The sequence below is a fragment of the Pongo abelii genome, chromosome 4, assembly GCF_028885655.2.
Source record: "Pongo abelii isolate AG06213 chromosome 4, NHGRI_mPonAbe1-v2.0_pri, whole genome shotgun sequence".
NCBI lineage: Eukaryota > Metazoa > Chordata > Mammalia > Primates > Hominidae > Pongo > Pongo abelii.
Genome location: NC_071989.2, coordinates 159,179,614 through 159,204,584, shown reverse-complemented (window position 1 = coordinate 159,204,584; position 24,971 = coordinate 159,179,614). Strand labels below are relative to the sequence as shown.

General features: G+C 51.8%; 1 protein-coding gene and 1 non-coding gene across 14 annotated transcripts in view; one reads left to right on the top strand and one right to left on the bottom strand.

Annotated features, from left to right (window-relative positions):
* Positions 1-1,245: 1,245 nt before the first annotated feature.
* Positions 1,246-24,971, bottom strand: part of NDST1 (N-deacetylase and N-sulfotransferase 1) — a 72,487-nt gene continuing 48,761 nt past the window's right edge. For 6 of the 13 annotated variants that reach the window (XM_063724323.1, XM_063724326.1, XM_063724327.1 and 3 more), the window contains 11 exons: positions 24,554-24,708; positions 23,690-23,875; positions 20,199-20,327; positions 19,289-19,471; positions 17,887-17,983; positions 16,581-16,704; positions 13,951-14,125; positions 11,067-11,237; positions 9,666-9,775; positions 7,566-7,707; positions 1,246-6,245 (listed from right to left, as the gene is read on the bottom strand). In XM_063724323.1, the coding sequence (XP_063580393.1) occupies positions 6,126-6,245; positions 7,566-7,707; positions 9,666-9,775; positions 11,067-11,237; positions 13,951-14,125; positions 16,581-16,704; positions 17,887-17,983; positions 19,289-19,471; positions 20,199-20,327; positions 23,690-23,875; positions 24,554-24,708 (1,592 nt within the window). In that variant the 3' untranslated portion in view covers positions 1,246-6,125. The remainder of the gene's footprint in view (positions 6,246-7,565; positions 7,708-9,665; positions 9,776-11,066; positions 11,238-13,950; positions 14,126-16,580; positions 16,705-17,886; positions 17,984-19,288; positions 19,472-20,198; positions 20,328-23,689; positions 23,876-24,553; positions 24,709-24,971) is intronic. The other 7 variants (XM_054556070.2, XM_054556074.2, XM_054556073.2 and 4 more) reach the window with 3 other exon arrangements.
* Positions 15,864-15,963, top strand: LOC112133657 (small nucleolar RNA U13). Its single transcript, XR_002915284.1, has one exon. It is a non-coding gene; the product is annotated as a small nucleolar RNA U13 (small nucleolar RNA).

The following is a 24,971-nucleotide window of genomic DNA, read 5'->3' as shown; positions in this document are numbered from 1 at the left end:
TGCTGCAGGCTGACCCCTCAGCTGGCACAGTCACCTTTCTGCACCGTGCCTCTGGATCTGCTCTTGTCCATGCAGCCTCCAGCTGTGTTCTTGCTGGTGAGGGCCACCTGACCCAAACCAAGCTCCCAGCTGACGAACTCCAAAGAGGGCTCTGCAGGTGCTGCCCTTGTGCCATCAGAGGTGGCACTGTGGTACGTTCACTTTGAACATACTGGGTCCTGGGAAGCAGGACTGCCCAGCTGCGTCCCCAGCATGCCCCTCCTCTGCCCCTCAGAAGCTGTGCACATTTCTGGGTACCGTCTCTGACATACATGAACACCAAGGAGTCTGTTAAAGTACACAGTGCTGGGTCCCACCCCAGAGGTTCTGAGTGAGCAGATTTTGGGGGAGCCCAGGAAAGTATATTGTTTAAAGCTTCCCAAGGGGATTCTGAAGGAGCACGTCTGATCACCTGCATTGCAGACACTGGCCTGGGCCCCTACCTGTGAACTCTCCTTCTCCAGGCAAATCTCGAGTCTGGCCCTCAATTAGGCTGTGAGGGCTTCAGTCATTTGTTTTACCCTAAGTTTTCCTGGACAGTGGGGCTCTCCGTATTAATTAGAACCCATAGGAACCATGGATCTGAGCCAGAGTTTCCCACTCTGAGCCAGAGTTACACTGGGCTGCCTCAGTGTGCTGGAGGGCTTGTTAAAAATTCCTCAGTGTACTGGAGGGCTCCTTAAAGATGTTGGGCCCCACCCCACATCTGCTGGAGTTGAACCTCTGGAAGTAGACCTGGGTATCTGCATGTTTTAGGCAAGTTCTTCCAGTAAGGCCACAGAGTCCAACTCCCTCCATGCGTCTAAAAGGTGAGGGAAATGGGACAAAACAGTAAAAGTGGATTGCCCCCAGCTACAATATACATTAGTAGCAGAAATGGTTCCAGCCCCCAAGTCTCCTCTCGGTCCAGTGCCCGACCCCCAGGGCTTCTGAGCAATCCAGCTTGTCTGAGGGCTCCTGTCATCTGAGATGCCCCCTGTGGCTGCCCCGGGATAGGCCTCTGCTGTATCTGGGAATCTTCCATTTATAACCCAGTGAAAATGATCTGTGTTGACCAAGTCACCTTGTGTATAGGTGTGTACATACATGTGGGCACGTGTGCATGCCTGAGGTGGCAAGGACAAGCAGGCTTTGGCCGTGCATGCAAACACCCCTACTCCACCCTTCCCTGCGGGCCTTGCAAAAAGGTCAGACAGGACCAAGGTGTACAAACAGAACCCCACTTTATTAGCAGTTAGTTCGAGATTGTACATTAATGGAGGAAGGTCTCACCTTTAACACAACCCAAAACGGCTGGTTCGAGAGCCCTCATCAGGCGAACTGGGTAGCACCCCCTCTCCCCACTCTCCCCACCCCAAGGGAAGGAAACCTCTGCCTGCTCCCCCAGTGTGCCCCCCACCCTCTCCTATCGGCCCTCTCCTCTCCCAGGAAATGACATGAATTTCATGCACAAATTACAAAAGGAGCCCTCTTGCTAATAACAAAAGCTAACACAGTCATAGAAAACCCTCTCTTCCCTCATTCTCCTCCAGGGCCGGAAAAAGGAAGAGCAGGAGGGATGAACTTCTTAGGATAAAACGCAGCCAGTTTCCCCCAGGTTCCTGGCATTGACCCCACAAAACCCTATGCCCATCCCTTGGGGAAGCTGAAAACTCTCCAGCCGTCTGAGCTGGCAAGGGCAGCCAGCCCAGAGCTGTCAAGCCAGGAACGCAGTGTTGCCTCAAGGGCCTGGGCAGCAGGGGGTCTAGGCCCCCCCTCACCCTCATATCAACTAGAGCAGAGCTGCCTCCTTTGATGTGTGAAAATCCCTACTGTGGCCCCTATCTGCTCATTCTACAGATGAAGAAATTGAGGGCCTGGCAGGAAGATGGTCAGGCAGCTACTAAATGCACCCGGCTGGGATGAAATTTCACAGCTCCTGCCGCCAGCCAGGGCTCTTCTCACACCACAGCTTGCGGGAGGCAGTTCCCCATGTAGGCTTTTCCCTGCTGCAACTGAGAGCCTGGCTCTGCTCCAGTGCACACAGACCACGGGCCTCCAGGAAATGAAAACCCTGGGACCCCAAAATAGAAAAAGAGAGACATATGATGTGTTTGGTGCCCTGTGGCCCATCCCCAGGGTCGAAGGCCCAGCTTCAGGCATGCAGCCTCCTCCTTCCAGAGCCCTGTGTCCTTCCTTCCGAGGCCCAGATATTGCGGCCTTCTCCAGGGAGCCTTTCTAGCCCCCCGCAGAGCTCTTGCTCTAACTGGCCCCTCTGCTGTTTTGGCACTTGGTACAGGTGACAGTGGAGGCGCATCTTAGGCAGAAGTGAAGCTGTCAAAAGTCAGCACAAAAGGCAAAATCTCATGTAGCCTAAATTATCCTTGAAAGTACAGGGGATAGAAGAAGTGGTTATGCGACACCATGAGCAAACAATCTGACAAATTCAGAATGTGGGGCTTCAACAAGACAGCAGGCCTAGGGCCTCAAAAACAACGTCATTTAAAAACTCAAAGTGAGCTGAGAGAAGACCTTTCAGCATTCAAAGAGGTTTTAAAAACATAGTTAGAAAATGCAATGTGTGCACCGTGACTGGATGCTGATTCCAAAACCAGACATAAGTTACCTGGGAGACAATTGGGGGGATTTGAATACAGACTAGATAGCAGACATCGTTGGGAAATGACTTCTCGTCTTGGCTGTGATACGGGGCCAATGTGTAGGACAATGCCCTAACTCTTAGGAGGTGCAGGCTGAAGCTTTCAGGGATCAAGTTTCATGATGTTTGCAATGTACTTTTAAATTAGGACAGAGAAAACATACATGTACACAGAGAAAAATGAATGTGGCAAAATGTTAATAACTTTAGATCCAGATGCTGGGGAGTGGGCATTCATAATTAAATGCTTGGTAAAACATTGTTGTACTTGCTTTTCCCACTAACAAGCCCATGAGCACAGCTCTGTGCTGGGACCACCAACCTCTGCAGGTCAGCGCAGCAGCTCCCCTCTGCTGGGAACAGATGGCTTCCTTAGCTGGGCCCAGAAGCACTGACTGCTCATCAGGGGGGTTCAGAAAAGGCCCATTTTTAAACTTCAGACTCATCCTTCAAGCAGCAGGATGCTCCACCACAGAAGGCTCTGGAACCCTGAATGACGGAGGCAGCTGCAGGTGACACTTGCACCTGCACCCACCCTGCGGCAAAGGCTCATGGAGGGGACCACAGAATAGATAGTGGAGCCACCTGGACAATTTCAGCTATTTCTCTCTCCTTTTTTTGGCCAAATGCTTAGAGTGAATTGGTGGACACTGAAGACTGGCCTCGCTGGCCCACTCATCTGTGGCTTTCTCTTCTCGGGAGGGGGTGTCCGTGTACCCATTAGCTGACAGCCCCTCAGGCAGCTTATCTGCCTCTCCTTCTACCCCCCACACCTGCAAGTCCCGGCAGTATCTGGGCCTAGTGGGTCTTCAAGAAAGGTCTGTTAGTGGGAGGAGAAGTGGCAGCAGCGACCTAGGCAGACGGACTTGGAACATGTGGCAGGTCCAGTCTCCAGGCTTGCAGAAGGGTCCAGGCAAAAATCCAGAAGATCTCTGCTGTCACAGGATTTCCAACTGCCTGCTCCTTCCCATAGCCAGAGGCAGAGAGAAGTGGAGCTCCTGCCCTAGGCCAGCCCGCCTCTCCTGCCTTCCAGGCTCTGCGAGAGAGGCCTCCTGGCCCAGAGGGTAGATTTCAGAACCTGGGAGCTGTAAGATCCTCACCCATCCTGCAGCCCAATCCCCTCACTGATGGATGGGACTCTGGAAGTCACTGCCCCTCTCTAGGAGCCCCTGGTTCCATGGCGTGGGCACGTCTTCATGAGCACACAAGCAGACATGCCACCCTGTCCTCAGACCCTTTGCTGCTCATCCTGCTGGCCCAACGATGCCCAAGCTTCCCAGGCTTGCAGGCCCCATTGAGAGGCATGATGGGAACACTGCTGTGTACACAGTGAAACCACCTGCAGCTGGTCCCACTGAGTGTCCAACTTTTTCATCCCAGCAGAGAACTGAAGAAAAGGGAATCAGCTCAGAACAGACCCAGGCCCCCACAGGCTGGGGAAGGACCCCTTGAGGGAGAACACGACAGGGATGCAAACACAGACCTCGGAATGAGAAGGCTCAAAGGCACCCTGGCTAGGAAGGAGTGGTTTGTCCCCATATCCTGGAATGACCATGGTGTGACGGAGGAAGGGACAGGAACCTGGCACAGAGTAGGGTCCCAAGGATGGGCTCAGAGGCAGTGTGGCATTGGAAGAGGAGCACGACGGGACTTGTAACCGGGAGCCTCGGGTTCAACACTCAGCCCTGCTCCCAGCTGGCTCCATGACGTCGGCCAAGCAGGCCACCTCCCCTTTTTGGACCTGTTTCATACCCGTCAAAGGACCTTCCAGCCCCAAGATGCCAGAGTCTTCTGAACAAGACAAGGCTCTCCAGAAAGTATTTCCTGGGGTTCAGAGGGAAGCAGAATTTGGCAGTTGGAGGGGGCCGGGGAGAGGCACCCCAGCCTCAGTCACTTCACATTGTTAAATGGGGTGGGGTAGGAGCAGACCCCAACCAGAAATCAGCCCAGAGATCCCACTGTCTACAAGGGCCTGGAGACAGTTCTGTGGGCCCTGGTGGGCATCCCAGCTCTCAGGGCAGCTCCCAGCCTAGCACCATGTGAGGGAGAGTGGGTGGGGCAGCTTTTGACCCCAGCTCTCCTAGCCCAGCCCTGGCTGTTTCCTTTGGCCAAAATCCCCTCAGGGTCACTGGACTTCACGCAGCCCGATGTCCTGGAGAGAGCTGGTCTTCCCTGCGCATCTCACCACCTCTGTTCACCTGGGGTAGCCCCAGAGCAGCCACGGCACTGGGGAGGGCCCCTTCCTACTGTCTGCTCAGCCCCAAGCCACTGAAGACACTGCCTCCCTCCCTGCCACCTCATCTCTAGCTCTAATACAGGGCGCCCCCTGAAAGACTGGGGCTTAACACCATTTTGTAGGACTGAATTAAAAACGAACCCAACCAAAAAAAATAGAATATATATATATACACATTATATATATATATATAACACAGTGCGACCCCAGCACCCAGGGTATAAACTCTGGCACCAAGAAACAAAAAAAAAAAAAAAAAAAACAAAATATTAAAATATTTTAGCTTCTTAGTATTTGGGAAGTTAAGGGGGTCTCTGAGAGCCCTAGCCACAGGTGGCCGAGCAAAGCCGTGGCCAGCAGTCTTGCCAGCTGGCACACGTCTGCCTGGGCCTGAGGCTGGGAGGGTGTGGGGACCGCATCTGTACATGGGAACATGTTACTGGCAGACCCCTGGCTTGCCTCAGTCTTTTACCACAGGAAACACCACACGTCATATCCCAGGGGGAAGAAAGGGGTGCAGGTGGGGCCCGGAGAACTGGGCCCGATGGCAAGGCAGTGCCCCAAGGCCCTGTGGGAAGCCTTGAGGATGGAGTAGATACTGTAGGAACCAGAGATTCTTCCCCAGAATGGGATGGTGAGATGTGAAGGTAGGAACCAGATGTGGAGGCTGGGAGTCCTCTCGAGGTGGCCACCCTCCCATCCAGCCTAGGACTGACTCCGGGGACCCAGCTGGCCCCTTGGAAGAGCCTGGCTCGAAACAGGGAAATGTCCAGTCTGTCTCCCCCTGCCAGGCTCTCCTCTCCTACAGCCTGGAGGACAGGGACATATGACAGCGAATACTGAGGGGCGCCCTGCGGAAGCAGGGAGTGATGGGTGACGAGAGGGGACAGTTGGCAGAACACAGTGAGGGACAGAAAAGAGTCTCGTGGACTCCCTCCTACCAGGAAGTGGCCTCCCCAGGAGCGGTTGGGAACGGAATGGACCTCTGCTGGCGAGGGAGGTCCCGTAGGCCGCAGACCCAGCGGTGGGTGCTCCAAGGTGCTTGCAGACCCGCCTGGGTGCTCCCCCGGCCCCACCAGGCCTCCACAGAGTATTGCTCATAAGCGCGCGGCTGCCCTGGCCCAGCTTCCCACTCTGCAGGTCAGTCTGGCTCAGCGCGTGGTGGGACGTCCCAGCTGCCACAAACATTCAGTCTGGCTATAGTGGCCGCGGCTACCTGGTGTTCTGGAGGTCCTCTCGCAGCCAAGTGGGAAGTGTCTGGCCCATCTTGTACAGCAGCTTGGAGAGCTCGATGTTGTGGTCCCGGTAATAGTCCTTCAGGAAGGCTCGGGACTGTAACAGAAAGGAAAGCTCAGACCTTGCATACTGACTTAAGAGTGACCTCCTCTTTAAAAATTGCCATGCTCGGCCAGGCACGGTGGCTCATGCCTGTAATCCCAGCACTTCGGGAGGCCGAGGCAGGTGGATCACCTGAGGTCAGGAGTTCAAGACCAGCCTGGCCAACATGGTAAAACCCTATTTCTACTAAAAATACAAAAATTAGTGGGGTGAGGTGGTGGGTGCCAGTAATCCCAGCTACTCGGGAGGCTGCGGCAAGAGAATCTTTTGAACCCGGGAAGCGGAGGTTGCAGTGAGCCAAGATCACGTGATTGCACTCCAGCCTGGGTGACAAAAGCGAAACTCTGTCTCAAAAGAAAACAAAAAAACAAAAAGCCACCATGCTGCTGGCACCACCCCCCATACACCTCTTATTTATCCACAATCTCCTTCTAAATGGTAGCCTCCAATAGCGAACTCCCAGTTGGCAGGAGCATCAAAATATAGCTCACTAAGTCAAAATTCTTCTGATAGGGAGAGGAGAGAGAATTAATCATCAAAACCCAAGGCGGGGCAGGGCCAGGGCCAGGCATGGTGGTTCACGCCTATAATACCAGCACTATGGCAGGCTGAGGCGGGAAGATCGATTGAGCCCAGAGGGTCGAGGCTACTGTGAGCCATGATCATGCCACTGCACTCCAGCCTAGGCAACAGAACGAGACCCTGTCTCAAAAACAAAACAAAACAAAGCAAAAACAGAAGCAAGTAGGAAAAGGAGGAAGTAACAAGACCCCCAGTCTGTGACCCTTTTTCTATATATTTTTAAAATTTCTTTTTTCCCCCTATGTTTTTACACATGCTGTTCTTACCTACCCTCCCATTCCATAAGTCCAAATCCTATAAAATGGATCTCATCCTTCTAGGCGCAACTCCAGAGACCCCCATCCCTCCTTTAAGGAGCCTTTTTTACCCCTCTCAGGTTCAAGTGACATCCCCTTGTTCTGAATTCCCATAGCACTCGTGTGCCCTCTCTGACTGCGCGCAGCACTCTTTGCCTGTATTCTGCTTAGTGGTGTTAAGACTCATACCCCTCCAAGACCAGGAGTTCCTTGAAGGCAGAGAACATGTCTGGCTCATCCTCAAAACCCCACAGCACTCAGCCCTTAGTAGAAGGTAACCAACACTTGTTTGACGAAATCAGTTCTGACCCACCATGTCCCAGCCCCCGTTTCCTCCTCTTACAAATACTGTCCAAGAAATGCTAAGGCCATGAACGTGCTGAGTGCATGGTAAAGGAAAGAGAATCCCCCTCAACCCCATACAGGGACCCCTTACCCTTATGCAGGTGCTACAGGTAGTGTGTCCACCACTTACATCCAAGTCCATCTCGGGATATTTCCGGCCCTTGCTTTTGCCCAGACACTTGGTTTTTCCTCCTTCGAGCAGTTGGCACCAAAATCCTTTCTTTGGATCAAACCTGTGGAGGTGGGAAAGTCTCTGGATGGGAGCTGGCTCAGCCACCCACTTCCGACCTTAAAGCCATGTTCATGGACCCCAGGAATGGCAGAACCCAGGGAATCTACTGCTCTTGAACCCACGTGGACTGTCAGAAGCTATGTGCCATCTGTGGGATCAAATGTGTCCTAGGCTGCATTAAACATGCCTGTCCTACTTCCAGCAAAGGGCAGCTCGCACATTCTGAGTCTTCTCTCCTCCAGCCCGAGCAGCCACAGCCGCTTCAGCAATCTACAACATGAACAGTTTCCCATCCTTCAGTGTTCTGGGAAATCTTTTCTGAGCATTCTCAATGCTGAGTAACTCTTTTTTTTTTTAAACCCAAGAAGGCTTCTTTACCCCTCCCAGCATCAATGGGGGAGAGGGGTGTTTAGTGAGGGTTCTTTTGCTTTTTAATAAATTTCATCTTTATCAAAACATGCAGTATCCACAGCTGCACTTAAGCATGCCTATCACTGGAGAGTTTCATTTTTTGGAGTAAACTTCAGAAATGACACAGCAAGACTGCCAACATCAATCTGTCTTCAAAGGCATTTTTGGGATATGAGATCCGAAGCTGTTATGGGAAGGGAGGAATACTGACATAGAATTTAGCCCTGGATCAGGAACTATGACGAGATTCTTGAGCATGAGGGCATCAAGAAAACTGAATTCCCGTGAATAGCGGAGGAGAACAGAGATTTCTGAATGGGTCACAGGATAGGTATAGATGATGACGATGATGATGGTGATAATGATGACAAGGACGATAGCAGCTACTGTTTATTTAGCACTTAGTGCATGCCAAGCTCTCAGCTAAGAGCCCCACATGAAGCTTTCATTCAATTCAGTGACCTTCAGGACGCAGGGATTATTATCTTTATCCCCAACTTACAGATGAGGAAATTGAGGCTTGAAAGGCTGAGGAAATGGATGTGGGGCCCTAACCCAGGCATCTCTGACACCATGGCCCACAGCCTCAGCAGGTGGCCCTTTCTCCCTCAAGGTGAAGGACTGACTTCCCTTCTCCACCTTCAACTCCCATGACAGTGAAGACGGAATATTCTTGTTGCAAAACTTTCCCAAGAATGGAGCCAGGGAGGGTGACTTGATTCCTCCTTCTCTTGGGGTCCCCTCATCCAGCTAAGTGTGTCACTTATCTGTGACATAGCACAGGAAAGCAGCCTTTCCTAGCTCTGAGCCCATGCAATGCAGGCAGGCCCTTACTCATAGTGGGAGGGCATTCTTAACGCACTTGCACCAGGTTCTGAGTGAGTAAGGTTATTAACTGTCAACAACATTTGTGTTTCCTTTTCCTAAAATCGTAAGTCAACATCTAATGCTGGCCGGGGGGGGTGCCTCATGCCTGTAATCCCAGCACTTTGGGAGGCTGAAGCAGGCAGATCATTCGAGACCAGGCTGAGCAACATGGTGAAACCCCTTCTCTAAAAAACATACTAAAATTAGCCAGGCATGGTGGCGCATGTCTGCGGTCCCAAGCTACTCGGGAAGCTGAGGTGGGAGGATCACTTGAGCCTGGGAGGTTGAGGTTGCAGTGAGCCAAAATCACGCCACTGCACTCCAGCCTGGGCAACAGAGTGACCCTGTCTTAAAAAAAAAAAAAAAAAAAAAACCTAACGCTAAGAAAATCTTGTGGGAATTAGGGCTGCTCATTACTGATCTAATTTACTTACATAAAACACTCTGAAAATGTTCAGCCCAGACCAAAGAGAACACCCCAGGATGGTCTGACCAGAGTAGAACAGATTCATCATCTCCCTTTTTTTTAAGGTGATACCTTTATTAATATAACTTAAGTCATATTTTCTGACTCTAACTAACTTCTCTCTCTCATAATTATTCAAGCCTTTGGCTTTTTTGGCCCAGGTGCCTTATCAGGGAAATAACCTGTAGAAAGGCAAAGGCAAAGGCAACACTCACGCCAAGGTTTTGTGGTAGTCAATGGTGTTGGTCACCCCAAGGAACTTCTGCACCATGTCCATCACTTTGGCAGGTTCTGTGCGTAGCAGTTTGCCATCCAAGACCAGAATCTGGAAAGGGAGAAATGGGATCGGGACCTGCTTTGACTTCGGTGGCAAACAAAGGCAACAGCCACAGCAGCAGGAATGGGCCTGCTTATAAATACGGGACCCTGCACCCTCTAGAATCTGACTCCTGCCCGCCTGTTGAAGGGCAGGTATCCCCAAGCTCAGGCACGCCTGCTTTCCACCAGCTTCTGCTGCCCAATGCCATTTCTCCTAGAATTTAAGCTCTCACCAAAACCCTGCCTGCCCCTCAGGTCCCTACGAATATCCCTCTCTAGCCTCTCTGTGAGCTTCCAGTCCATGTTACTCTCCTGCTCAAACACTCCACAAGTTTGCCTAAAAGGCCTGGTATGGCTGGGCATGGCCGGGCTCAGTGGCTCACACCTGTAATCTCAGCACTTTGGGATGCTGGGGTGGGCAGATCACTTAAGGTCAGGAGTTCAAGACCAGCCTGGCCAACATGGTGAAATCCCGTCTCTACTAAAAATACAAAAATTATCTGGGCATGGTGGCACATGCCTGTAATCCCAGCTACTTGGGAGGCTGAGGTGGAAGAAACGCTTGAACCTGGGAGGCAGAGGTTTCAGTGAGCCAAGATCGTGCCACTGTACTCCAGGCTGGGAGACAGAGCGAGACTCCATCTCTAAATAAATAAATACATAAACAGCCTGGTACAATCAGGCTCTCCCTCCATCACCACGCCCAGTCTCCTCGCTCCCACCTGCCTGCCTCAGGGCTTTCTGGGTCCCTTTAGGGCTACAGGGTCTGTGGTGATGGGACACAGGCTTGGGGAGTTCTCATGTATCAACCTTGGGATAAACAGGTCTACAGTCTTTTTAGGCCAGGTGCAGTGGCTCATGCCTGTAATCCCAGCACTTTGGAAGACTGAGGGAGGACTGCTTGAGCCCAGGAGTTTGAGACCAGCCTGGGCAACATAGTAAGACCTTGTTTCTTAAAAAAAAAAAAAAAATTAGCTGGGTACAGTGGCTCACACCTGTAGTCCCAGCTACTCAGGAGGCTGAGGTGGAAGGATTGCGTGAGCTCGGGACATCGAGGCTATAGTGAGCTGAGATCACACCACTGCACTCCAGCCTGGGCAACAGAGTGAGACCCTGTCTCAAAATAATAATAATAATAGTAATAATAATAATAAAATCTTTTTATAGACCCAAGGGTCTAGCTCTCCAAGGAGGGCATATCTGTCCCCGTGGCTGGTGAGAAAGAGTTGGAGGCTCTCCGCTAACCACAGCAAGCCAGTACTGCGACTGCCCTCACAAGGGTCAAGGACAGCAGCTACCTGGTTGGCGTGATAGGCACTGAGCCAGCGCTCGATGTGGGTGGCGTACCAGCCGGGGACCAGGCAGCGGTTCTGGAGGGCACGCAGCTTCGAGGATGCGTCGGAGCCGGCCGTAATCACCTCATGGAAGGTGTACTTTAGGGCCACTGGGTCGTCGTGGGCTCGCTGGTGCTGCAGGCAAGGAAAGAGGGTCAGCATGCCACATGGAGGACACAAAGGAGTGGCCTTAGAGGGACAGCAGCCCATAAGGTGGCCAGAAGGTCCTCAGCTGGACCCAGGAGCTCTGGATCTGAGTCCTGGCTCTGCCTCTCACTGTGTCCAGTGTCAGGGGAAGCCACTGCTCCCAGAGCCCCAACTTCTCCATCTTTGAAATACAGGAGCTGGACTAAATCAGGGTTTCCTGAGGCCAGGCATGGTGGCTCACACCTGTAATCCCAGAATTTTGGGAGGCTGAGGTGAGTGGATCACTTGAGGTCAGGAGTTCGAGACCAGCTGGCCAATATGGCAAAACCCCGTCTCTACTAAAAATACAAAAATTAGCCGGCATGGTGGTGCATGCCTGTGGTCCCAGCTACTTGGAAGGCTGAGGCATGAGAATCACTTGAACCCGGGAGGCAGAGGTTGCAGTGAGCCGAGATCACGCCGCACACTGTTGTCGTATATAGAAGGCAACCACTCATAAATGCAATAAAAACAAAGCAATGTTCTCAAACTCCAGCCAGACACAAATGTCTGCAACAGGCCCTGAACATGCTCTCTTTGTTGAAAGTGGAGGTTGGCAGTGTTAGAAAGGACATAAGACCACTTGCACTAAAGTGAGCATTTCTCCTTTATGGAAATCAGAAGGACTGGGAAAGAACTATAAAAGGGAGACTGGCTGGTCTGAATCACTTAAAATAATGCCATGGGAAGTCCGAATCTGCAGAATTCACTAAGTCCAGAAAGCCAGAGCTCGGGCACCTGTGCAACAGGCAGTGTCCCCCAGTCGCCAACCCCCTCCCCTGAGGATCACACACAGCCCAGGGCCAGGGCAATATGGTGCACAGCAGCCTCTTCCTCATCCCGACCTCCTTCTGAGACAGGCCCCCACCCTTTCTCTCCTCCAACATCTTCCCGGGTCCTCCTGGGGAGAATGAGTCTCCCTTCTCCTTCTCTCCCTTATCCCTCTTGATCATGGACAGAAAAAGGAATAGGGTCTTAGATTTAGAAGACTTGGATTCAAATGCCACCACATGAAACTTGCTGAAACTTGGTTTTCTCATCTTTGAGAAGGGGACACAAACGTGAAACCCCTCCTCTGCCTTCTAGAAACCCGCTGTGACTCTCCAGTGAGGTGGCAGATGTACAGAATTGTCAGTGCAGAACAGAGACTGACCCAACCTGTGGCGGCTCCCTCTCTACCCTACGTTAACCTATGAAAGCAGACTGCCCATTCCCTGCACAGCGCCAGGAGGTGGGGGCACACGGCATGGCAGAAAATGGAAACATTTGACAAATGTTTCTCGGTTTTCTTCTCCTAAAGAAAAAGCCACAGTAAAGCAGACATCAGGGCATAAACAGAAGCCCTAGAGAACAAGAGTAAGACGGGGCTTCCCCACCAGCCTCAGGGAGTGGCAGGAGGAGAGACTTCCATGGAAGCAAAGAGGAGGCGTGCCAGCCCTGCAGGAGACCGCAAGGTCCCAGGCGGGAGGCAGCCACTGTCACATCTGAGAAAAGAGCCTCAAAGCAGGGTGGGAACGATGACAGTGGCCAGGCCTGAAGAGGCTGTCCCAGCCAGGACAGGGGATACTTCTCTGGCAACCATGGGCTAAGACCCAGGGCCCCACCCCCTCCCCAACACCAAGCACAGGCCTGGTCTGCTGGGTTAATGAGGCTGCTCAGGACCTCGGCCTGGACAACAGGGTGGCTTTCTACTGGGGCGCCTCTTCTGAATCACAGTGCTTGGCTGTGTGGCATAATCACAGGAATGCTGGCAGCCAGGGGAGGGACTCCCCCTACCCACCAGGGAAGGCCTGAAAGCATTCCTGCAGGCTCAGTGGGCTGGCAGGCAGGAAATTAAGTCAGGCCATAGGCATTAAAGAGAGCTCTGGTTCAGCCAGGCACAGTGGCTCATGCCTGTAATCCTAGCACTTTGAGAGGCCAAGGCGGGCAGATCATGAGGTCAGGAGTTCGAGACCAGCCTGGCCAACATGGTGAAACCCTGTCTCTACTAAAAATACAAAAATTAGCCTGGCGTGCTGGTGCACACCTGTAATCCCAGCTACTTGGGAGGCTGAGGCAGGAGAATCACTTCAAACTGGAAGGCGGATGTTGCAGTGAGTTGAGATCAGGCCACTGCACTCCAGCCTGGGCTACAGGGCAAGACTCTGCCTCAAAAAAAAAAACCAAAAAGACAGCTCTGGTTCGTACATGTCCCATATAGGGGCTTGGATCCACACCCTCTCCATGTATCACAGTCCAGGTAACTGCCTCACCTGGTCAGGTGCCCGCCTTCTCCACTGTGAATGGCAGTCTTGTGTCTTGTCCTTCCATGAGCTCCCACTCCCACCCGTGTCCAGCTATAGTCAGTATGATCCTGCATCGCTGTTCACCAAATCTAAGCTTCCTCTAGGTGTAACCAGCCTCCACCTCTTGTCAGTGTCAGAAGTAGAGGCAGGACCCCGCATGACACTAGGCGGGTGGCCAGTTAACTGGTGGCTGGCTTTCCATTTCCGCCTGTCTCCTCCACCAGGGACTCCATTCTCAGCCACCACCACGCTCCAGGCGCCTGACTCAGGGCTGGCACACAGTAGGTGCTTACTAATAATATCTGTTGAGTGAGTAACTGAGTGTCACATGGAGCCCTGTGTTCCCCACACAGGGACTCCACCCCAGCCCCACTCACCTGGTACCAGGAATAGGCCCGGTCCGCGGGGTTGATGAGGATGGTCAGGACCTTGGCTTTGGGCAAGAGGGCTGCTGCCCGCCGGGGCGCCACTTCTGAATCAAAGTAGTTGGCGCTTTTCTCAAAGTAGAAGTCGGAGGTGGTGTTGGAAGGGATGGGGAAGAACTCCATGTACCTGCAGGAAGCCCAGAGAGGGGGCTCACAGACAAAACTCATGAGGAGGGGGCTAAGGGAACGCAGCACAAAGGTGAGGCACTCGGGTAGAATGTCCTCAGAGAGCAAACGGGATGCTTTGCTCCCAACCAAACAAGGACTTGCCTCCAGTGGGGATTCTGGAGGGGAATGGCCTCTCGGCAGCCTCCTTGTTTCAAATTCATCCCTTTTCCAGAAGACTCTGGAGTCAGGAGGATCTGAAGACTTGTGGGTGCGCCGTCAGTTGCAGGTCATGGGGAGGGGGTAATGCCCCTCAATCCTAAACTCTAGGACCCTGCCCCCTCAGCAGCTCCGGGCTTAACTGCCAGAGCTGTTACTCTCTCTTCCTCTAGGGGGCAAGCTGGGGCTCAGAGCGGCTCCAGGACTGCCCCAGGGAGGCTGGCACAGAGCAGAGGGGACCTCCAGAGGGCGGGCTTTCTTTCCTGACCTGGGGGAACACTTTCTAGGCTGTCACTGTGGACCAGGACCTCCTGCTACCCACAACCCCTCCCCAGCCTGCTGTGGATGAGCACGGCTTTCCAGACTAATGCCCATATCCCACCAGAGCAATGGCCACCTCTGGATGAAGGAACCTCTGGAAACCAAAGGAACACTCCAGACCCTCCCAGGGGAACCTACCTATGCAAAATCAGGGTCCAACTTCTGGGGCTTGTGGGAAGCAAAGTCCACTCTCATGAAGGGTACAGGGTCCCTATCCTATCCTGTGAGATGGGGCTGCTCTAGGCTGGTCCCAAGGATGCGCTTCATCAGAGCGTTCTGGGGGCCTGCTAGATTCCTGCACCCCACTTTAGACCTACCTACAAAATCAAGCTCTTGGGAATTGGGCCAAGGAATCACGCTTTCTCTCATCTTTCTGAATTTTCTTTGCATGTCCACAATCCTTTGTTTACAATATCTCAATTGAGAAAGCTCTGAAAACACAGGCTTTGTTTCCTAGGTTTGTAGCAAAGCCATTTGGCAACAAAACCTGACTTATTCCTCTTACTTAGTGTAAATATTCACATACTTTGCTACAGACATATTAATGAATTTGCTAACAGGGTGCTGCCCCAGGCGTCGCTAAAGATGTTACTAAATATATGGTTTCGCACCACATTACCTTTCTAAAATCTGAAAAATGTTGACTTCCAATAATCCATCTGACCACAATAGATTTTAGATAAGAGACTGTGGAGATGTTAGAAATGTAGGTTGATGGGCCGGGCGCGGTGGCACATGCCGTAATCCCAGCACTTTGGGAGGCCGAGGCAGGCAGATCACGAGGTCAGGAGTTCAAGACCAGCCTGACCAACATGGCAAAACCTCGTCTCTACTAAAAATACAAAAATTAGCCAGGCATGGTGGCAGGTGCCTGTAGTCGTAGCTACTTGGGAGGCTGAAGCAGGAGAATCACTTGAACCCGGGAAGCGGAGGTTGCAGTAAGCCAAGATCGCGCCACTGCACTCCAGCCTGGGTGACAGAGCGCGATTCCATCTCAAAAAAAAAAAAAAAAAAAAAAGAAATGTAGGTGGGTGGATGGATGGATGGATGGATGAATAGATACAAAGGCAGACAGACAGAGTGATGATACACAGATAAAAAAGAGAAATATGCACAGAAAAATACCAAAAAACAGAAGGCCCATAACCTCTCCACCCAGGGAACCCACTGACATAAAAATAATAAATAATGGTAATACATGGACAAGGTTTAAAAAGGCAAACTTTGCATTCCACGCACGTCATGATTGGGTGTTCACACATGTGTGAGGTGTACCCACCTCGAACCTTGTTATGATGTCAGCACATTACCTACCTGACATGAAAAATTTTTTAAAAAGAAAGAAAAAAGGCAAATAGAGAAAGATGCCAACTGAAAAGGTGGAGAGTAAAACCATCTCTGCTCTGGCCCCCATACCCTTAAGGGAACCTCTACTAGGACCCTCTGCTGGGAACCTCTACAAAGGTAACCTCTGCAGGCTCTGGTGGGAAGTGGCAATCTTAATGACTTCCCCAGGTGACGCCCAAAGACCAGCGACCTGTCCCTGAAGGGCCCACAAGAACACCTCTGCTTCACAGTCAGCCACACGCAGTGAGGAGGGCCAGAACATTTGGATTTCCGACCTTAGGACCCTGGCAAACCCTTCTCCTCCCCAAGACTCAGGATGTTTCTCTGCAAACAAGGGAGGGGTGGACTTCGACTTCAGCGTCTAACTACAGGCAGTAGAGCAAAGGGGCAAAGGGCCTCCTCATCGAGTTTCCTGTCTATGACAACGCTGTCACACCATGATTCAAGGGTCACCGCACTTTGTCCCTGTTTACAGGAACTACAGCTGTGTGTGAGCAAGCTCCAGCTGCTTCCTGCTGTGGCCACAGCAGACTCCCAGGAGGCCCCAGGACGGCCTTCCCGTCCTGCTGTGGACAGAAAGGCCAACTCACCAGTCGATGCCTTTGTGATAGTTGTGGCCATTAAAAAACTGGATCTCCTCAAAGGTCTCAGAGCTGGGGTAGTTGCTGCTTAGGTCAGGGTGCATGCCCAGGAACAGGTAGAGGGCAGTGGTGCCTGTGGGGAGGGTAGACACCTGAGACCCAGGGCCCAGCCCCCAGCCAAAAGATAGAGTCTGGGTTCTGGGCCTAGCTCCCCACGACCCACTGGGGGCTCCTGGGAAGGTCTTTGCCTTTCTCTGGTCTTAGCTTCTTCATCTGTGCAATGAAGGAATTTACTAAATCCAGGGTGGCAAATATATGGCATGCATGTGAACACCGCAACTCCTGTACTACTGCAGACATCACTAATCAATCACAGCATTCTTCACTAAACAAGGACTTGGCCTCAGAATGTGCCTCACCACTGCACTCTGGTAGCCACGTTTAACTGACTGCTGTCCCCTCAGCATCCCAGTAGAGTTGGTCCTTTCCAGCTCTGGGCCTCTGTCCTCTGGCACTTGGTAGGAGCTCAGGGAAAAGGGAGTTTGTCACCCTCCAGTTCTGTTAATGCGAAATTCTTAAAGAACTAAGAAATCTTGTTCCTATGTCTCTTCTTCCCAATACCCTCTGCTCACTCACGCACCCTGCCCTACCTCGTCCTCAGTGAGTTCATTCACTTTCTGTGGTATAAGTCTATGGTTTACATGCTATAATGAGAGAGCCCAGAAGAGAAGGAGGATACAGTGTTTGGCGATTAAGAGTATATGTTTCAGGGTCACAGAGACCAGAGTTCACGACCTGGAATTGCCATTACCTAACTGAATGTGTTAAGCGAAGTCACTTGACTTCTCTGAACCTTGAGTTTCTGTCTATAAAATGGGAGTGCCCATTTGTGCCTTGCAGGGTTGTATGGATGACAAATGCTTAGCAATCATGTCGCTGCTTCTCCCTACTGCACCTCTGGCAGACATGGCTAATTGATCACAGTCCTCTTTGTACCAGTTTTGCTTGGCATTACTCAAACTAGCAGAGCAACTGATCTGGGCTTCTCTGACTGGACTTGGAGACTCCCAGGATAATGCAGGGAGAGCTCCCTGAGGCTATGGTTCAGGATAAATAGGAGAACTCCAGGCCCCTCCTTCACCTCTTTCCCCTCCATACTGACAGGCAATTTGTGTTCACCCCAACTTCACTCCTACTTCCTGGGAAAGAGGGAGCAAATTATCGGGGAGTGGGGCCAGGGCAAGGCAGTCCTCAGAATTCTGTGGCTGAGACAGCAGGCAGTTGGGGAAGCTGGGTCAAGAGCAGAGAGACCTGCCTGTTTTCTGGGGGCCGATGATGAGGAGCTTTGGGAAGCGGTCACACGTCTTCTCCTTGGACCAGATGTCTTTGTGACGTTTGTCCTCGCAGGGGTCCTAAAACAACAGTGGAAGGGACGTGTGGGGCGCCCCAGAACCCAGTCAGTGAACTCCCACTGCACATGGATATGTGGCCCTTACAGCCCAACGGGCATAATACCTACATGCTACACGTGTCCTTGTCACATCCCCACCCCCAGACACTGAGCCACTGACAGGCAGGCTCCACTTCTGGTCAGTTTCATGTCCCCCAAAGAGCTCGCAAAATGCCCCTTAGCACATAACAGGAACTCATAAGCACTTGTTGAATTTAACTGGACAAGCTGCGTCTGAACCAGGGGGTCAAGAAACATTTCCTATTAAGTTTAATTAATCTTTTGGTAAGTATTTAGTAAATATTTTAGGTTTGGGGCGTGGAAGTTTCCATTGCAACTACTCGACTCTGCCGTCATAGCATGAAAGCAGCTATAGACAGTACATACAAGAATGAGCGTGGCTGTCTGCCAATAAAACTTTCTTTACAAAAACAGGTCTCAGGCTGGATTTGGCCCATGAGTCATGGTTTGTGGACTCCTGGTCTGAACTATGAGACTGTCACCAATTCCAGCTTCTGCTTCCACTTTTTAAAAGCCCGTAGGAGCAGACTTTCCCAAAAACTGGCCCCTAAACCCTCCCATCAATCCCTTTTCCCACTCAGAGCCTGCTGCAGTTAGAAGAGATACAAGAGATTATCTAAGAGTCTGACCAAGACAAGGCAGTCACTTTCTGTACTTTGTCTGCACTGTGTTCCCTTGGAGTTGTTTCTTGTTTTTGAAACGGGGTCTCACTCTGTTGCCCAGGCTGGAGTGCAGTGGTGTGATCACAGCTCACTGCAGCCTCAACCTCTAGGCTCAATTGATCCTCCCACCTCTGCCTCCCGAGTAGCTGGGAGTATAGACGCGCACTATCATGACCGGCTAATTTTTGTATTTTTTGTAGAGACAGGGTTTCGCCATATTGCCCAGGCTGATCTTGAACTCCTGGGTTCAAGCAATCCAGCCACCTTGGCCTCCTAAAGTATTGGGATTATAGAGGTGAGTCACTGCGCCCAGTCCACTCATTTTTTTAACACTGTTTTTTCCAAGGCTATGTATGACTGCATGCATGTAGGTCTGTGTGGGGAGGTATGTACATGTATGAGCATGCATGTGTGCAAAGGAGTGAATGCACCCATGCCGGTAAGTAGATGGGGACCTCAGTTTACATTCAAGCAAGAGTGTGAAGGCATGATGGCTGAGCCTTGAGTCCATATCTGGAGTGTGTGCCTGTGAGTGGTGGCGTTCCATCCCTGCAGCAAGGTGCCCAGGCTGCCCAGCCCCCCACCTGCCAAAGCGGGTCCTTCTCCTCGGAGAAGATCTGGAAGTACTTCTGCGCCAACTGCACAGGGGGCAGTGTCTGCAGCCGGAGGTTGGTCCAGGAGTGCAAGAAGCGCACCAGGTGCTTGAAGGTGTACAGGCCCAGGCGGTCATTCCCATAGTTGGACAGGTGCGTCATGAAGATGCTGATCTGCTCCAGGGGAGGGGAGGAGAGAGGCAGGGCCCATCAGTGTCTGAGCCACCCTCACCGCCAACTCTGACCCTTCTGACCCTGCCTCAGCTTGCAAGGCTCCTGATGACCAGTGGAAGTTACGCTGGGGCTGTCAACAAACTCGCTGCTAGTACTTGGATGAGGCAACAGACGAACCAGGCCTGACTGACCCCAAATATTACAATCCTGAAATGGAAAGCAGACCCAATGTGGGAGCTATTTGGGTTTTGTTTTGTAAATGTTAGGGGTGGGGTGCATGGAAGATGAAGAGTACTCAGCCCACAGAGCTGAATACCAACCAACACTTGAAGTTTATTTAATATTATTAAAGCAGAGGTAATTGTTTGCATTTTACAAATAAGGAAAGCGAGACCTAGAAAACTCCAATGCTGTTCATATGTGTGTATCTGTGTATGTGTGTATACACACATGAGCAAAGACTGAAAGGGAACATGCATAAAAATGCCAACACTTTTGTACTGAAGTACATGATCAGGAAAGGAAAAAAAAAGCATGCTCGGATTCTTTAGCCAAGGTCACACAGCCGAGGCAGGACAGGGCCAGCGCTGGAGAGTGGGTCTCCCAACTGCCAGGCACTCACTCATGCCTCTCCGCCCTTTCCTGGCTCCAGGAAGTCTGTGTCAGCTGCAGATGGGCTGTGCAGCAGCCCCTTCTCACCAGCAGCCATGGGCTGTGGAGCACTCACGGGATTGAGGAGCACGGTGAGGAAGAGCTCGCCCCCGTTGATGATCTTGTCCAGCTCGCTGGAGCCGCCAGGGTACTCGTTGTAGAAGATGGTGTGTGTGAAGAGGCCGCAGGTCTGCCGTGGGAGAACCTGAGGAGGGGGTGGGGGAGAGGAGCCATGGTGCCCTCTGGCATGAGGGTGGTGGGAGGACTCTTCCTCAGAGGAAGAAGGCCCAGCTGCTCCTCAGAAAGGCAGTCTCCATGTGGTCGCACAGCCCCTACCCTTGGGTGCAGCCTAGAGCACAGCATTCCCCCCGGTGAACTACAGGCTCTTGCCATTTTACAAACTTCACTGCTATTCTCTGCACAAAATGAGCAGGCCTTAAAGTAACAGAGTGGAAATGTTTCTGGAAACTTGGGACTGCTGCAGCCACGGCCCCTGCCTGGCCCTCTCTGAAGTAGCAATCCCAGACATGTTCTGTAAGACCCCTTGCAACATTAGAACCTCACCTGGTGACACTTGTTGTCACACACTGGCTTAGCCATTTGTCTTTTGTCTCCCTTCATGAAACTGTGAGCTCCAAGGGAGCAGGGAATGGGCCTGCCTTGTCACCACCTCATCCCTGGAGTTCACGGTTGAGGACCTAAAGGAGTGCCTGGAGTTCAGCACAAGGGCCTGGTGCTGAGGTCAGTGGGTGGATGGATGGATGGACTGATGGACAAATGTACAAACCTTGCCTACCCACTGCTGCCCCAGCTCAACTGATGACAACTCATCCTTCCAGCACCTCAGGCTAAAAACCCTGCAGTCATCTTGGACTCCTCTCTTCCTCCCACACCCTACATCTACCTCATCTAACCACAGGCCTAACTATTCTAAGCCCAGAGTATGGCCACGTCCCAACATCAGGCCCTGGTCCAAACTGCTGCCACCTCTGGTCTGGAAGACTGCAGTGCCTCCTAACTGGTCTCCCTGCTGCCACTTTTGTCCCCTACAGTCTCTGCTCCACACAACAGCCAGAATGATAGAAATCCCTTTCAAAGATGAGTCAAATCATGCTCCATTCAAAACCTTCCCATCTCAGCCTAAAAGCCCATGGCCATCCAATGGCTGGCCTTACATGGCCCTATCGATCTGGTCCATCACCCACCCCGACCTCGTCTACCACTGTCCCTCACTCCCCTCCAGCCATTCTGGCCTCCTATTTGGCCCTCAAACACAGCCAGCACAGCCTGCTTCAGGGCCTTTGCACTTGCTGTTCTCTGCCTTGAGTGCTCTTCCTCATGTGGCAGCGTGGCTTATTCCAGGAAGGCCCACCTAGCCACCTTATTTAAACCAGCTTCTCCTCTTGCCAGCATTCCTCCCTTCCATTCCCTGCTTAACTTCGTCCGTGGCACTCATCACCATCTGACCACTGTATACTTTACACACGTATCGGGGGAAACCAATCCCCGATATTCAACGTGGGTCCTTTTCTATTTTCCCTAAGTGTCTGCCGGTCTGAGAAATAAAGGGAAAGAGTACAGAAGAGAGAAATTTTAAAGCTGGGTGTCCGGGGGAGACATCACATGTTGGCAGGTCCTGTGATGCCCCCCAAGCCACAAAACCAGCAAGTTTTTATTAGTGATTTTCAAAAGGGGAGGGAGCATACGAATAGAGTGTGGGTCACAGAGATCTCATGCTTCCCAATGTACTAAAATACCACAAGGCAAATGGAGGCAGGGTGAGATCACAGGACCGGGGCAAAATTAAAATTGCTAATGAAGTTTCGGGCACATATTGTCATTGATAACATCTTATCAGCAGACAGGGTTTGAGAGCAGACAACCAGTCTGACCAAAATTTATTAGGCGGGAATTTCCTCATCCTAATAAGCCTGGGAGTGCTATGGGAGACAGGGGCTTATTTCATCCCTTATCTACAACTGTAAAAGACAGATGTTCCCAAAGCGGCCATTTCAGAGACCTCCCCTTGGGAATGCATTCTCTTCTTAGGGATGTTCCTTGCTGAGAAAAAGAATTCAGCAATATTTCTCCTATTTGCTTTTGAAAGAAGAGAAATATGGCTCTGTTCCACCTGGCCCACAGGCAGCCAGACTTTAAGGTTATCTCCCTTGTTCCCTGAACATTGCTGTTATCCTGTTCTTTTTTCAAGGTTCCCAGATTTCATACTGTTTAAACAATCTGTGCAGTTAACACAATCATCACAGGGTCCTGAGATGACATTCATCCTCAGCTTACAAAGATGACGGGATTAAGAGATTAAAGACAGGCATAGGAAATCACAAGAGTATTGATTGGGGAAGTGATAAATGTCCATGAAATCTTCACAATTTATGTTCTTCTGCCATGGCTTCAGCTAGTCCCTCCGTTCGGGGTCCCTGACTTCCCACAACACACATGCATGAGCATATGGTCTGTCTCCTGCCACTAGAATGTCAGGTCTACAAGGGCAGGAACTTTCCTCCGTTTTGTGCATTTCTGTGTCCCCAGTGCCAAGGAAAGGGATAGATGCAAGGCTGGGCACAGTGGATCACGCCTGTAATTCCTGGCACTTTGGGAGGCCAAGGTGGGCAGATCCCCTGAGGTTGGGAGTTCGAGACCAGCCTGACCAACATGGAGAAACCCTGTCTCAACTAAAAATACAAAATTAGCCAGGCATGGTGGTGCATGCCTGTCTTCCCAGCTACTAGGGAGGCTGAAGCAGGAGAATTGCTTGAACCCAGGAGGCGGAGGTTGCAGTGAGCTGAGATTGTGCCATTGCACTCCAGCCTAGACAAGAGTGAAACTCTGTCTCAAAAAAAAAAAAAAAAAGAAAAAGAAAAAAGAAAGAAAAAAAAAGGGATAGATGCATGGTAGAAGCCCCAGGGAAAAAAAAAATTTTTTTTTTTTTTTGAGACAGAGTCTCACTTTGTCACCTAGGCTGGAGTGCAATGGCGCAATCTTGGCTCACTGCAGCCTCGATCTCCCAGGTTCAAGTGATCCTCCTGCCTCAGCCCTGCAAGTACCTGGGACTACAGGCACGCACCACCACACCTGGCTAATCACCAGGCATATTTTTTTTTTAGTAATTTTTTTGTAGAGATGGGGTTTCACTACATTGCCAGGCTGGTGTGAAACTCCTAGGCTCAAGCAATCTGCCTGCCTTGGCCTCCCAAAGTGCTAGGATTACAGGTGTGAGCCATCAGGCCCAGCCAAGAAAAAATTTTTAATCAGCAAAAAGACTGTAACAGAGCCCTGTCCCACGTCCTCATCAGAAACGTCTTTCAAGAATGCTCACTATTCCTTGATCCTCTGTCACAAAAGCTAAGAAAGAGCTCATGAAAGGGGTCAGAGTGGCAGCCCACCTTCCCTGGGACAGAGAGCCTCGGGTGCCAGAGGAGGCAGCAGAAGCTGATCTGCAACCCCTAAGCCAGCAAACCAGAGCCGTGCTTCCCAGAACAGCGTGTGCACACACACGACAAACTGTGCTCTCCATTCCCCCACCTCCAGGGCTTCCAGGGGCCCACTCACCATGATGCCATTGTGGATGAAGCCACGGCGGTAGCGGGCTGGCTTCAGGTGGGGGTACTCCTCCGTGCTGGTCACGCGGATGCTCCACACCTGCTTCCAAGCCTCATACAGCTGCACATGCACGGGGTACACGCCCGAGTGGTGGGGCGCCACTGCATACCCCATGTCTGTGGGAATGCCATGCTCCTGGGGAGAGGATGACCAGGCCAGGGTGAGCATAGGAGTCCTTCCCCTTTGGGCCTTATTCCCCCTTTGTAGAATGGGAGAGAGAAATCAGAGGCTAGGTCAGCATGGCTGCTGGTCTGAGCCTTCATGGTAAGATGGGAAGCTGAGGCCTGGGAGGGCAAGGAATGTACCCAGAATCTCAGTGTGGGCAACTGGCAGAGCTGGGATTAGAACCCAGGTCTCCTGACTCTTGGTCCAGTGCACATGACTCTAGCACAAAGGACTCAAGTACTCTGTAGTGAGGGACAAGGATGAGGGCCTTTCCTGCCTTCTCTTCATTCTACCTAGCACCTAGGGCTCGTTCCCTCCTCATTGACCACCTCTTCCAGCTTTCCAGAGCCTCCCCTTCTAGTAAGAGCTTGGGCGCAGGAAACAAATGGCCTGAGTTTAAGTCCCAGCTGGACCTCTTAGTAGCTGGTGTGATCTCCCTGAGCCTTGGTTTCTTGTCTGTAAAGGGGTTATTCTCTTGAGGCTTCAAGGAGACAGTGGCTATAAAGGCAGCTCTCCCTGGGCCCTGGCCCAGAGGTGTTAGTAAAAATCCGTCAGAGCAGACTGCAAAAGCGGCAAGAGGCCAGCAGTCTGGACCTCCAGCCCAGCCCTTAGCCCACCCCGCTCTGCCCTGCAAGGAATCTTACTCACGACAGCAAACTTCTTGTTCAAGGCCATCTGCTCGGCCAACACGGACTGGTTGTGGAAAAGGTGGGGCTGCATGTGGCTCCACATGTGGGGGAACCACCAGAACTCCTTCACATACGACAGCAGCAGATCATCGCCAGCATCCTCAGCATCGGTACCTGCAGCAGCACAGGCAGCTCAGACCTGCCCACTGGGCCATGAGGCCCTCTAACCTGGGCCTGTGCCTGGGGATGGGAGAGCATGGCCACAGCCCACCCAGGAGCTGCCTGGAAGAGTTATCTGGGCTACAGCACAGGAGCAGACAGAGCCCCAGCCCAGAGCCCTGAATTCTAGTCTAGAGTGTGCCCTTGACTCAGTGGGGGACCTTGGCCAAGACTACCTGCTCTCTAGATTCTTGGGCCCATCTGCACAATTCAGGGTC